The sequence below is a fragment of the Telmatherina bonti genome (assembly GCF_933228915.1).
Source record: "Telmatherina bonti genome assembly, chromosome: 20".
NCBI classification, from domain to species: Eukaryota; Metazoa; Chordata; class Actinopteri; order Atheriniformes; family Telmatherinidae; genus Telmatherina; species Telmatherina bonti.
Window position 1 is genome coordinate 4,066,846 of NC_136618.1, and position 14,009 is coordinate 4,080,854.

Below are 14,009 nucleotides of genomic sequence, written 5' to 3' on the forward strand. Positions count from 1 at the left end.
CACTTTTGTACGTAATGGTATCCGCTCTCCTGTCCCTGGCTGTTGGTAAGACTCGCTTTTATCACAAAACCTGGAAATAGACACGTTATTAAGGCAGCTATCAATCATATTTAGTTTGCTTCATGTTGTAGGACTAGTTTAGTGGCCGGCTTGTAGGTAACTATGATCAAATCAAAGATACTTTAATTAAAACCGTGTCAGTCTTATGATCCGTTCTTCTGCTGAAACATTTTAAACCTGGAATCTTTGCAAACTACTTCAGGTGAGAGGAGTTTTCCATGCTTTAGTAAAATAACTTTGCTATATATGATAGTTGGATAGAAAGTAACCTGCAGGCTTTTCTTTGTGTCGAGGATGAAAAGTACCCAAGTGGTGGTGGTGCAACTTGTTTGGCTTCAAAATATTAGATAATATTTAGGTACATGCTAAAGACTGTGGTCTCATTGTTACCCACCATTAATTATTACTATTACTGGTCAAGCAGGGACAGATATGCTCCATCATAGTTTGTTCTGGTTTTTCTTTAAATGACTTGAAGTTTCTCTTGTTGTTTTCTCATCATCTCCTATCAGTACTTTTACTAATTTGTCAAAAAACTGCCAAGTTTTATGTATCCTGGCCGCGCTGTGATAACTCTGGCCTCTGAGATGAGGGACGTTCCAGCACCAGGAGATGGAGAAACTCCCGGGATGACAACGGTAAATATAGTCTCTTCCTCTCTGTATCCAGTTTGCTAATATTATTTGTGAAGTGTAGAAGTGTGATGAAAACACGACAGTCACTGTGTATGTCAGGAAAAAGAAGCCGGTGGACGGTTATGTTCAGGATCCAACGTTCTGGACCTGCATCTTGCTTCCTCCTTAATACTGAAGTAAAAAAACATCCTTTTACTCCACATTGTTGTGAAAGTTTAGAAAAAGCAGAAGATTTTATTTGGTAACTATTTTTACTCAGTTAAAAAAAGAGTTAATATTTTATCCCTGTAAATTTCTGGTGTTTTTCAAAGGCTACCGAGCTGCACCTGAATTCTTACTGGGAACGACACTTTCTCAGCAGTTGCATGAGCTTTGATAAACTCTATATGCACGTACTTTCTGTTCCAGCTACCTTCCAGTCGGAGCGGTGTTCCTGATTGCAGCCACGTGCTGGAGGTCAGCGACTGGGACTCCGTCAGAAAACTGGGACACTTTGCAGGAGCTGTTTGGCTCAGGTAGGTTTTACCACCAGGACCAGAATCCCACTCCTCCTGCAGCAGGACATACTACGCACCCTGGTTAAAGTTACAAGACAAGAACTCAGACATGCTCACACATTGGCTCCAATTACAACCATTTCTTCAGCTAACAAGCTTTTTCTTTTCTTTGCGCTGCGGAAGCCGGACTGTCAGAAGAAAACCTTTCATCATGAAGCAAAACAGAAATCATGTTCATGAGAGAAACATGATTCATTATGATTCATATCTATATCTGCTTTTTTTGTTTTTATTCCTGGACTTCCGGATTACTTACGACAGCTAGGGCCTGAAAAAAGTGCGTTGTAGCACAAATATATCTCCATCCGCCGTGCCAAGAAGCTTGGAATGGAAAATAGTGAAGAAAAGCTGAAAGAAAGCAAGAAATTACTTCAGAAGAAAAATATCATTCCAACCCAATAAAAGTTGTTTTCACAAAGAAAATGATATTTTCACAGTATTAACATTTTTTACTGATAAACGTAAATTAGATAAAGTACAAATTAGATGTATTAATCACATCTAGTAAAGTGATATAACATAAACCCCTTTTTAGCTGCACGGACAAAAGAATCCTTCATCCAATCAAGTTATGAAACGGAAATGAAGCCATATCTGTTATGCATTTTGGAGAAGATGCACTGGACTTAGACACACATTTTCCCATTTACCACAAATAAAGAACCTCATATCTAAATATTACAAATGTCGAGATCACAAAAAACTATGTAGAAAACCAGCCGATGTGTAAACATAAGATATGAAAACATGATAAAAAGAAGTGGTCCTGAGTTGCATGGCGGTGGTGATGGCTGTTCCAACGCGGTGTGGTGAGAGTCAGACCCCTGGCTGGTGGTGTGGAGCCGGATCTCCTCCGGGGAAAGGCCCAGGTCACTTTCACACATGCTTATTGGACAAAGAGAACAACGTAGTTAGAATGATCCCAGACAAACTGTTAAAAGAGAAGCGTGTTTCATTTCTCAGTGACAAACAAACAGGTAAGTACAAGTTTCCTCATTCTGGATTTTACAGTACTGATATCAGATCTACATTTACAAACCTTAATCCCACTATAAATCTTATACTTGAAACCTAAAAATGCCGCATTTAGAATTAGTTTAGCATTTCCTCTTAGTATACTTTTGTAGCTCAGAGAAAATCCAAAACGGCTTCATGTATGTTTCATCTCGGTGAGCGCTCTACTCCACCCAACCCGACAGTTACTATCATCACAAGTAAACTGCAACAAGCAGAACCTCGCTATGCTAACTGAAACCAGACAAAAGGAAATATTACAACTGCTGTGTCATCTTATTGTGGAAACAACTAAAAAATATAAAAATAAGTACACACACTTATTGGGCAGTAGACTTTGCTGAAAACATGAATTAAAAAGTAGGTTATGTTGATGAGAAGGACGTGAGACAGTATTCTTGTCGGATCAATGCAAATTTATTCTCAGTTACACTTTCAATATTATGTATTTTAAATTTAATCTCCTTATTAATTTAATTTCCAAAAACCATGAATTAGTAAATTATTTCCAGAGCTGTACATGATTGTATCATCTGCAAATATAAAAAAGTTCAACAGACGTGTAACATTACAAATATCATTATTATCAAGTAAGAAAAGATTTGGACCGATTACAGAACCCTGAAGTTCGCCACAAGTCTACACATTGTCTGCTTTCCAAGTATCTCCTCAACCAAGAAAAATCTTTAGGTCAATACGATGATCAATGGTATCAAACGACTTCTGCATATCAATAAAAATATCAGGAGCATGTTTATCATTTACATTTGCTTTTGTTATTTTCTTCTTCTATCTCCATAACCACATGAGTGCTAGTTCTGTTTCTCCTGAACCCGTCCTGCAAAGAGCCAGTTGTTTAACAAGTAAACTTTCCAGTATTTTTGGTCTGGTCGATAGTTCTGGTCTATAATTGTCATGACAATATTTGTCTCCATTTTTAAATATCGGTATTACCATTGTCGTTTTCATATTATTTGGAAAGATACCCTTTTGAAAGGACAGGTTGAAATTATGAGTAAGAGGTTTTAAAGTAACATTAATAACTTCTTGATTATAAGCATCAATTAAGTTAAATCAAATCAAACTTTATTTGTATAGCACTTTTCGTGCTTAAAAACAATAAAAAGTGCTTTACATTATAAAACAATTTACATCAAAATAGATAAAAATAGATAAAACACTAACACACATACACATCCCCTTTCACCCACCCACAACCACCCTCACCCATGCCCTATTTGCCCTGTAACAGTTAAAAGAAGATGAATGGCCAGGTGCATTTGCACCAGATGTGCACCAGATAAGGAAACGATATTCTCAGGGAGCCTCTACACAAAGGGCTGCCCCCAACCAAGACCACCCAGGCCATCACCATGGGGGCCACCCGGGTCCGGGCAGACAGGACCCACGCCACAACCGTAAAGCTGCAGCGCTGGATCCCGACCCACCAGACAGGGACAGCCCCCACAGCAACACCCATGCAGTCAGAGCAGGGGCAGCCCTCGGCGAAGAGGACCCCGATGAGGAGAGAGCTGGAGTGATAACTAAACAAAAATAAAATCCATTAAAAAAAAAAATAAATAAATAAAATTTAAAAAAAAAAAAAATATATATATATATATATATATATATAAATAAATGAAAAAAAATCAATACGAATATGTAAATAAATATATAAATAAATCAAATGAACTAAAAAGATGTAAATCAATATATAAAATATATAAATAAATAAAATGAACTAAAAAGAAGAATAAATATGGGTTAATATAAGAATGTTAAAACTTAGTTATAAGCTAAACTAAAAAGGTCTTGAGCGTTTTTTTAAAAACATCAACAGTCTCTGCGGCCCTGAGGCCCTCAGGCAGGCTGTTCCATAGGCGAGGCCCGTAATACTGAGATGTGGCCTCGCCATATGTTTGGTACGAACTTTAGGAAGAACTAAAAGGCCGGTACCTGAGGACCTCAGGGTCCGCGAGGGTTCATACCTTAAAAACAGATCAGATAAATAAGAAGGCCCAAGACCATTAAGACATTTATAAACCACTAAAAGAACCTTAAAATCAATCCTGAATTGCACGGGGAGCCAATGCAGCACATTACACCTTCAAAACAGGTGTAATGTGTTCCCGCCCCCTGGTCCTTGTCAGAACTTGTGCCGCCGAGTTCTGCAGTAGTTGTAAACTAGAAATACTCTTTTTGGGAAGACCAGAGCGCAGGGCATTACAGTAGTCTAGTCTAGTCTAGTCTACTAGAAATAAAAGCATGCATTAGTACCTCAGTTAGTTTCAGTTAGCATAGCGAGGTTCTGCTTGTTGCAGTTTACTTGTGATGATAGTAACTGTCGGGTTGGGCGGAGTAGAACGCTCACCGAGATGAAACATACATGAAGCCGTTTTGGATTTTCTCTGAGCTACAAAAGTATACTAAGAGGAAATGCTAAACTAATTCTAAATGCGGCATTTTTAGGTTTCAAGTATAAGATTTATAGTGGGATTAAGGTTTGTAAATGTAGATCTGATATCAGTACTGTAAAATCCAGAATGAGGAAACTTGTACTTACCTGTTTGTTTGTCACTGAGAAATGAAACACGCTTCTCTTTTAACAGTTTGTCTGGGATCATTCTAACTACGTTGTTCTCTTTGTCCAATAAGCATGTGTGAAAGTGACCTGGGCCTTTCCCCGGAGGAGATCCGGCTCCACACCACCAGCCAGGGGTCTGACTCTCACCACACCGCGTTGGAACAGCCATCACCACCGCCATGCAACTCAGGACCACTTCTTTTTATCATGTTTTCATATCTTATGTTTACACATCGGCTGGTTTTCTACATAGTTTTTTGTGATCTCGACATTTGTAATATTTAGATATGAGGTTCTTTATTTGTGGTAAATGGGAAAATGTGTGTCTAAGTCCAGTGCATCTTCTCCAAAATGCATAACAGATATGGCTTCATTTCCGTTTCATAACTTGACTGGATGAAGGATTCTTTTGTCCGTGCAGCTAAAAAGGGGTTTATGTTATATCACTTTACTAGATGTGATTAATACATCTAATTTGTACTTTATCTAATTTACGTTTATCAGTAAAAAATGTTAATACTGTGAAAATATCATTTTCTTTGTGAAAACAACTTTTATTGGGTTGGAATGATATTTTTCTTCTGAAGTAATTTCTTGCTTTCTTTCAGCTTTTCTTCACTATTTTCCATTCCAAGCTTCTTGGCACGGCGGATGGAGATATATTTGTGCTACAACGCACTTTTTTCAGGCCCTAGCTGTCGTAAGTAATCCGGAAGTCCAGGAATAAAAACAAAAAAAGCAGATATAGATATGAATCATAATGAATCATGTTTCTCTCATGAACATGATTTCTGTTTTGCTTCATGATGAAAGGTTTTCTTCTGACAGTCCGGCTTCCGCAGCGCAAAGAAAAGAAAAAGCTTGTTAGCTGAAGAAATGGTTGTAATTGGAGCCAATGTGTGAGCATGTCTGAGTTCTTGTCTTGTAACTTTAACCAGGGTGCGTAGTATGTCCTGCTGCAGGAGGAGTGGGATTCTGGTCCTGGTGGTAAAACCTACCTGAGCCAAACAGCTCCTGCAAAGTGTCCCAGTTTTCTGACGGAGTCCCAGTCGCTGACCTCCAGCGCGTGGCTGCAATCAGGAACACCGCTCCGACTGGAAGGTAGCTGGAACAGAAAGTACGTGCATATAGAGTTTATCAAAGCTCATGCAACTGCTGAGAAAGTGTCGTTCCCAGTAAGAATTCAGGTGCAGCTCGGTAGCCTTTGAAAAACACCAGAAATTTACAGGGATAAAATATTAACTCTTTTTTTAATTATTTGAGTAAAAATAGTTACCAAATAAAATCTTCTGCTTTTTCTAAACTTTCACAACAATGTGGAGTAAAAGGATGTTTTTTTACTTCAGTATTAAGGAGGAAGCAAGATGCAGGTCCAGAACGTTGGATCCTGAACATAACCGTCCACCGGCTTCTTTTTCCTGACATACACAGTGACTGTCGTGTTTTCATCACACTTCTACACTTCACAAATAATATTAGCAAACTGGATACAGAGAGGAAGAGACTATATTTACCGTTGTCATCCCGGGAGTTTCTCCATCTCCTGGTGCTGGAACGTCCCTCATCTCAGAGGCCAGAGTTATCACAGCGCGGCCAGGATACATAAAACTTGGCAGTTTTTTGACAAATTAGTAAAAGTACTGATAGGAAATGATGAGAAAACAACAAGAGAAACTTCAAGTCATTTAAAGAAAAACCAGAACAAACTATGATGGAGCATATCTGTCCCTGCTTGACCAGTAATAGTAATAATTAATGGTGGGTAACAATGAGACCACAGTCTTTAGCATGTACCTAAATATTATCTAATATTTTGAAGCCAAACAAGTTGCACCACCACCGCTTGGGTACTTTTCATCCTCGACACAAAGAAAAGCCTGCAGGTTACTTTCTATCCAACTATCATATATAGCAAAGTTATTTTACTAAAGCATGGAAAACTCCTCTCACCTGAAGTAGTTTGCAAAGATTCCAGGTTTAAAATGTTTCAGCAGAAGAACGGATCATAAGACTGACACGGTTTTAATTAAAGTATCTTTGATTTGATCATAGTTACCTACAAGCCGGCCACTAAACTAGTCCTACAACATGAAGCAAACTAAATATGATTGATAGCTGCCTTAATAACGTGTCTATTTCCAGGTTTTGTGATAAAAGCGAGTCTTACCAACAGCCAGGGACAGGAGAGCGGATACCATTACGTACAAAAGTGTTTGTATTGCAGCGTTCCTGGAGGGCTCCACACTTCACACCTGATGAAATCAAACCACAACCCAGGTGTTACAACCTGCAAACCAAAGGCTAATAGTTTCATCACTGATAGCTGTTCAGTCAGTGTGAGACAGAAAGATCTGCTTGTTCCAACAGCAACAATCACAAATGGAGACGGTCTAAGTAGAGAATTGAGAAACTTCTTTCATTTTCTTCTTATCTGTTTCTAAAATAGAAGAAAGACTCTTCCCCAGCCTGATAAAGACGCTAATTGGAGGGAAAAGTCCGACTGACGAAGCAAATTCTCTGGAACAACATAAACAGTTCTTTTTTTAATTCTGTGAGAACAGAATGAAGCGCCTCACAGTGACTAATATTAGCTAATATAAAAACTTCTCTGTTAAAATGTTACGACATCAGTCTGCTAACAAGGTCATTCTATGCTACTGTTATGCAGCGTGTCGGCCGTCAGCATTATTCGGTGAACAGGACCACAGGTTACATTTAAAAGGTCCACACATTGTGCTGAGAAGACTTGCAAGTAGAAAATGTGGAATCAGGTAAACTAAACACCTCACAAAGTTTGTATAACATTGATAACTTTATGAAACCATGTGAGAAGTACCTGCGATGACACCTGTCCCAACTAGAGGAATGCAAACTATTTTCAGCTCGTTCAGATCGGCGGGAAAGTTGATGTAGTGAAGTTGGCTTTCGGACAAAGGCTCAAAGTACTTGAGAATAAGGCCAGAGCAAAACCTGCAGGACAAAACTGACCCAACATTGTCAACTGAACCAAAGTACGTGTTAAGTACGTTAACTTAACTTTCAGACAAGAAGCAACCGTTGGCAGCTTTTCTTGACCGTTAGAGGGTCATTAAGCAATAAAAGCTCACTTTGAGAGAGAGAGAGAATGTTCTGTTTGTATTATCTCAGCTAACAGCTTGCTGACACTTCTCTGTAAGTTATCCCAGCAAATACCGGGGTTACAGGATTTAAACAGAGACAGTCAAAGGAACTTTTTTCTCTTCCTTCAGTAAAAACAGACTCAAAATGCATGAGCAGCAGATAGACGTGGAGAAAAAAGGTACTCCTTTTATCAGTTAAAACTCTACAAATATAATAATAAGTCGGCTTTTTTGCTCTTCTTTCAGTCCAACAACAGAACACATGTCCCACCACCGAGGGGAAAAGGATTTTGCAAACTGCAGGAGTAAAAAAAAAAAAAACTTTTTTCTTTTCCCATCCGTTTATTAGTACCTTTTTGATAACACTTCTAATTTTTACTACTCTTTTTGCATATATCATCATAGTTTAATTCGTCTTCTGTTTCCAATAGTTTATCTACGCAAAAGTCACAGAAAACACCCGAACAGAGGGTGGTAAAAAGCCTGCTGCAGTCAAGGGGGGTGCTTGTCACTACAACACACGCCAGTAGAAGGGAGGGGGTGTAAATACAAACAGACTCAGAGAGGATTTTTTCAGCCAGCAGAAATTTTTTTTTCTCTCTTCCCACCCAGTACACTCTGTTTATACTACTTTTTGCATTTCCCATGATAAGTTTGCTCTTTTCCAGTAGACCCAAAACCCTCAAAGGCAAAAATAAACCACATGTCTCATCGCTGAAGATATACTGACTGCATCAGAGACACGCATATGGAGAAGGTAATGCGTTTTTTTTTTCCCCAAAACTTTCTTTACCTTATTTTATTACTCTTTCTCTTAGACGTTTATTTTTAATTTTCTTTTTTTCCCCGACCCCTCTTTACACCTCTAGACTCGTTCGGACATGCCCCTAACATGTTGAGGCACACCGCCCTGACATGACGTACGTCTAGAAGACATGTCCGGACATGCCGCCCAGGCATGACGTACGGACATACGTCACTTCCGGACATCACGTGGTCCAGGGACCGCCCCCGGATGACGTCACTGTCGAACCACGCCTGGGAGGAGGGACGTCACTTCCGGACATCACGTGGTCCAGGGACCGCCCCCGGATGACGTCACTTTCGAACCACGCCTGGGAGGAGGGACTGGCATACGTCACTTCCGGACATCACGTGGTCCAGGGGCCGCCCCTCACCCAAGTTACGCCCACTCATGACGTGGCACACGCTGATTGGCTCACAGAGGGGGAGGGACTTCCGGTTCATTAAGATACGCCCACTTGTGACGCGGCAGCTTCTCATTGGATGACATGGGTCATAAATCATTCTTTGGTATAATTTGACATAAAGTGGTCCCCTTCTTTATTGACCGGACTCGACCGTAAGCTGGATGCTAGTCTGGTCCATACTGGTCATTTGGCCGAGGTCCCGGAGCTGGTCCGCAAAATCGATGTAAACAACATGGAGAAAATGTCTGCTAGAATCGGTGGAAATTGACCCCCCATTCGGCTGTTTGGAGCTGCCTGCCTGAGATCAGCTATGGACTCAAGGCCAAGGGCAAATTGTTTTTCTCGCCTGGAACTCAAACAACAATCATATCTGGATTTGGCTTCCCAGCGACCTTGGGCCGGTGCAACCCCCCATGAGAACGGAAGAAGAGATGTTCATAGACGCTCTGTCCCCCCTTCTCAACCGTCCCCCAGTCCCCTCCCACATGACTCACCGCCTCCCTGGACTTTGCGTGTCTTGTTTTAGTCTGTGCTTCAGTGTATGAGGTTTTTTTTTCTGTATCTTTGGACTGCGTATTCTGGCGTGGTTCGGAGTTACATGACCTTTTTTCCTCGACCCCCTATGATCCTAATGTATCTCTGTTCTTACCTATTATAAGACAGCACCGGTAAAAGTGGCTGCATGGCCTGAGCTTAAACTTGGTTCTGTATTACTCTTTTGTCATTAATGTTACATGTCTGTATGTGAAGCCTTGGACGAGCTGGCTTGAACTCTGAATTTCCCCTTGGGGATGAATAAAGTATCTTTGATTGTTAGCGTTAGCTACTAATGTGGAAGCATGTGGTGTTCGTGTTAGCTACTAATGTGGAAGCGTGTGGTGTTAGTGTTAGCTACTAATGTGGAAGGGTGTGGTGTTAGTGTTAGCTACTAATGTGGTAGCTACTAATGTGGAAGCGTGTAGTGTTAGCTACTAATGTGGAAGCATGTGGTGTTAGTGTTAGCTACTAATGTGGAAGCGTGTGGTGTAAGTGTTAGCTACTAATGTGGAAGCGTGTGGTGTTAGTGTTAGCTACTAATGTGGTAGCTACTAATGTGGAAGCGTGTAGTGTTAGCTACTAATGTGGAAGCATGTGGTGTTAGTGTTAGCTACTAATGTGGAAGCGTGTGGTGTAAGTGTTAGCTACTAATGTGGAAGCGTGTGGTGTTAGTGTTAGCTACTAATGTGGACGCGTGTGGTGTTAGTGTTAGCTACTAATGTGGAAGCATGTGGTTTTAGTGTTAGCTACTAATGTGGAAGCGTGTGGTGTTAGTGTTAGCTACTAATGTGGAAGCGTGTGGTGTTAGTGTTAGCTACTAATGTGGTAGCTACTAATGTGGAAGTGTGTGGTGTTAGTGTTAGCTACTAATGTGGAAGTGTGTGGTGTTAGTGTTAGCTACTAATGTGGAAGTGTGTGGTGTTAGTGTTAGCTACTAATGTGGAAGCATGTGGTGTTAGCATTAGCTACTAATGTGGTAGCTACTAATGTGGAAGCATGTGGTGTTAGTGTTAGCTACTAATGTGGAAGTGTGTGGTGTTAGTGTTAGCTACTAATGTGGAAGTGTGTGGTGTTAGTGTTAGCTACTAATGTGGTAGCTACTAATGTGGAAGCGTGTAGTGTTAGCTACTAATGTGGAAGCATGTGGTGTTAGCATTAGCTACTAATGTGGAAGCGTGTGGTGTTAGCTTTAGCTACTAATGTTAAAGCGTGTGGTGTTAGTGTTAGCTACTAATGTGGAAGCGTGTGGTGTAGCTGCTATTAATCAGATTATTCATTCTACGTGATTGGAGGAATACTGTGACTACTCCAAAAATCATATATTAACTTCAGGAACTCGTTGGCTCACCTGCTGCACTTTGGTTATCATGTCCCCATAGATGATGTCCATGTTGGAGTTTGTCGTCCTCATCAGGACTCTAACCATCTCGTCCGCCTGCTGAGGACTGATACCTGGAAAACAAAACATCCAGAAACAAAGTTTATTTTGAAATAGAAGATCCTCAGATATAGAAATGGTCCCAGTTTTGTCACCTTGGTCCAGTTTAACCCAAAACAAGATCTTAATCCTGTTCACATATAAAACTCTTAGTGACCCACATCCAGAAAGACCCTAGAGGTCCACATTGCTCCATCAGACCCCAGCTCTCAGAATGCAGGTCTACTGGCTTCAGGAACCAGAACCAGATCCCAGTCTGGCTTCAGAAAACAGAACCAGGTCCCAGTCTGGCTTTGGGAAGCAGAACCAGATCCCAGTCTGGCTTCAGGAAGCAGAACCAGGTCCCAGTCTGGCTTCAGGAAGCAGAACCAGGTCCCAGTCTGGCTTCGGGAAGCAGAACCAGGTCCCAGTCTGGCTTCGGGAAGCAGAACCAAATCCCAGTCTGGCTTCGGGAAGCAGAACCAAATCCCAGTCTGGCTTCAGGAAGCAGAACCAGGTCCCAGTCTGGCTTCAGGAAGCAGAACCAGGTCCCAGTCTGGCTTCGGGAAGCAGAACCAGGTCCCAGTCTGGCTTCGGGAAGCAGAACCAGATCCCAGTCTGCCTTCGGGAAGCAGAACCAGGTCCCAGTCTGGCTTCAGGAAGCAGAACCAGGTCCCAGTCTGGCTTCAGGAAGCAGAACCAGGTCCCAGTCTGGCTTCAGGAAGCAGAACCAGGTCCCAGTCTGGCTTCGGGAAGCAGAACCAGGTCCCAGTCTGCCTTCAGGAAGCAGAACCAGGTCCCAGTCTGGCTTCGGGAAGCAGAACCAAATCCCAGTCTGGAATCGGGAAGCAGAACCAGATCCCAGTCTGGCTTCGGGAAGCAGAACCAAATCCCAGTCTGGCTTCGGGAAGCAGAACCAGATCCCAGTCTGGCTTCGGGAAGCAGAACCAGGTCCCAGTCTGCCTTCAGGAAGCAGAACCAGGTCCCAGTCTGGCTTCAGGAAGCAGAACCAGGTCCCAGTCTGGCTTCGGGAAGCAGAACCAAATCCCAGTCTGGAATCGGGAAGCAGAACCAGATCCCAGTCTGGCTTCGGGAAGCAGAACCAAATCCCAGTCTGGATTCGAGAAGAAATTTTTCTGTCCGGATTCTGGTTCTGATAAAGCAAGATGATTATTTCCATAAACCCAGTTGTAAACTGGACCACGGTGAACTGGACTGGACTGGTCGTGTACCGCCCAGTGTAAACTGGACCACGGTGAACTGGACTGGACTGGTCGTGTACCGCCCAGTGTAAACTGGACCGCGGTGAACTGGACTGGACTGGTCGTGTACCGCCCAGTGTAAACTGGACCGCGGTGAACTGGACTGGACTGGTCGTGTACCGCCCAGTGTAAACTGGACCGCGGTGAACTGGACTGGACTGGTCGTGTACCGCCCAGTGTAAACTGGACCGCGGTGAACTGGACTGGACTGGTCGTGTACCGCCCAGTGTAAACTGGACCGCGGTGAACTGGACTGGACTGGTCGTGTACCGCCCAGTGTAAACTGGACCGCGGTGAACTGGACTGGACTGGTCGTGTACCGCCCAGTGTAAACTGGACCGCGGTGAACTGGACTGGACTGGTCGTGTACCGCCCAGTGTAAACTGGACCGCGGTGAACTGGACTGGACTGGTCGTGTACCGCCCAGTGTAAACTGGACCGCGGTGAACTGGACTGGACTGGTCGTGTACCGCCCAGTGTAAACTGGAGACGTATAAATAAAGCTGGATTAATGACTAAACAGGAAGTGATGTAGAATAAATGAGACCGTTTTCCTCAAGGAGACGAACAACAGCGTGAGTATCAAAGAACAACTTCCGTCCTTCTGCCTTCGGAACGTTGGCCTTCAGGTCGTTCTGGAAGATTCCCACCGACGTCCCGACATCTGGAACGGACAGGAAAACGTGTTAGTTCTGACATATAACACGGCTTCCAGAGTCCAGGACCAGGACCCAACATAAGTCTGGACCTGGACATAGACCAGGACCTGTACACAAGCTTCGACCTGGACCAGGACCCTTACATAAGCCTGGACCTGTACATAAGCCTGGACCTGGACCCTTACATAAGCCTGGACCTGTACATAGACCAGGACCCGGACCTGTACATAAGCTTCGACCAGACCCATACATAAGCCGGAACCTGGACCTGGACCAGGACCCGTTCATAAGCCTGGACCTGGACATAGACCAGGACCTGTACACAAGCTTCGACCTGGACCAGGACCCTTACATAAGCCTGGACCTGGACATAGACCAGGACCTGTACATAAGCTTCGACCTGGACCAGGACCCGCACATAAGCCGGAACCTGGACCAGGATCAGAACCAGAACCAGAACCAGACTACAGGCCTACCCCGTCTGGGTTCTGTCCTGATCGGGTTAACGTGGGTCTGACCTCGGACTGACTGATCTGTGTTCTTCAGGTCTGGACCACTCCGGGTCCATGACGTCATGTGGAAGGAGAACCGGAGACCAGCACGGGACCAGGAGGTGCGCGAGGTCTGAGGAAAGTTCGGAGTGCGTCCTCTCATCTGGGTTAAAATTCTGGTTCCGACCTGCCGCCGCATCAGACCACAGAGCTCCATTTTCCGCCTCAGAACCGGGTTCGAGTCCTTCTCAAGGTTTTCCTGTCTGTCACGTGGCTGACGTTTCCGTGATGCTGACGTCACCGCGTTTTACCAGACAGGTGCAGGTGAACCTGGTTAAAGGCATGGACGCGGGGCACGCGGGGGACATGTTGCCCGCACTTCCCGCATCTCTGTCCCCCGCACTCTTTACAGCCCTTATAAACACATAGCTTCTCTTTTACATGCTGAAAGGTGTTTTTCCGA

The 14,009-nt window shown here is 43.2% G+C and overlaps 1 protein-coding gene across 1 annotated transcript in view; it reads right to left on the reverse strand.

The window, feature by feature from the left end:
- The window catches only part of mcur1 (mitochondrial calcium uniporter regulator 1), a 33,454-nt gene extending 19,674 nt beyond the window's left edge, over window positions 1–13,780 (reverse strand). The window contains exons 1-3 of the mRNA XM_079259342.1: window positions 13,574–13,780; window positions 12,944–13,060; window positions 11,066–11,169 (exon numbers count right to left, since the gene is read on the reverse strand). Of these exons, the coding sequence (XP_079115468.1) occupies window positions 11,066–11,169; window positions 12,944–13,060; window positions 13,574–13,763 (411 nt within the window). The 5' untranslated portion in view covers window positions 13,764–13,780. The remainder of the gene's footprint in view (window positions 1–11,065; window positions 11,170–12,943; window positions 13,061–13,573) is intronic.
- Window positions 13,781–14,009: the final 229 nt, after the last annotated feature.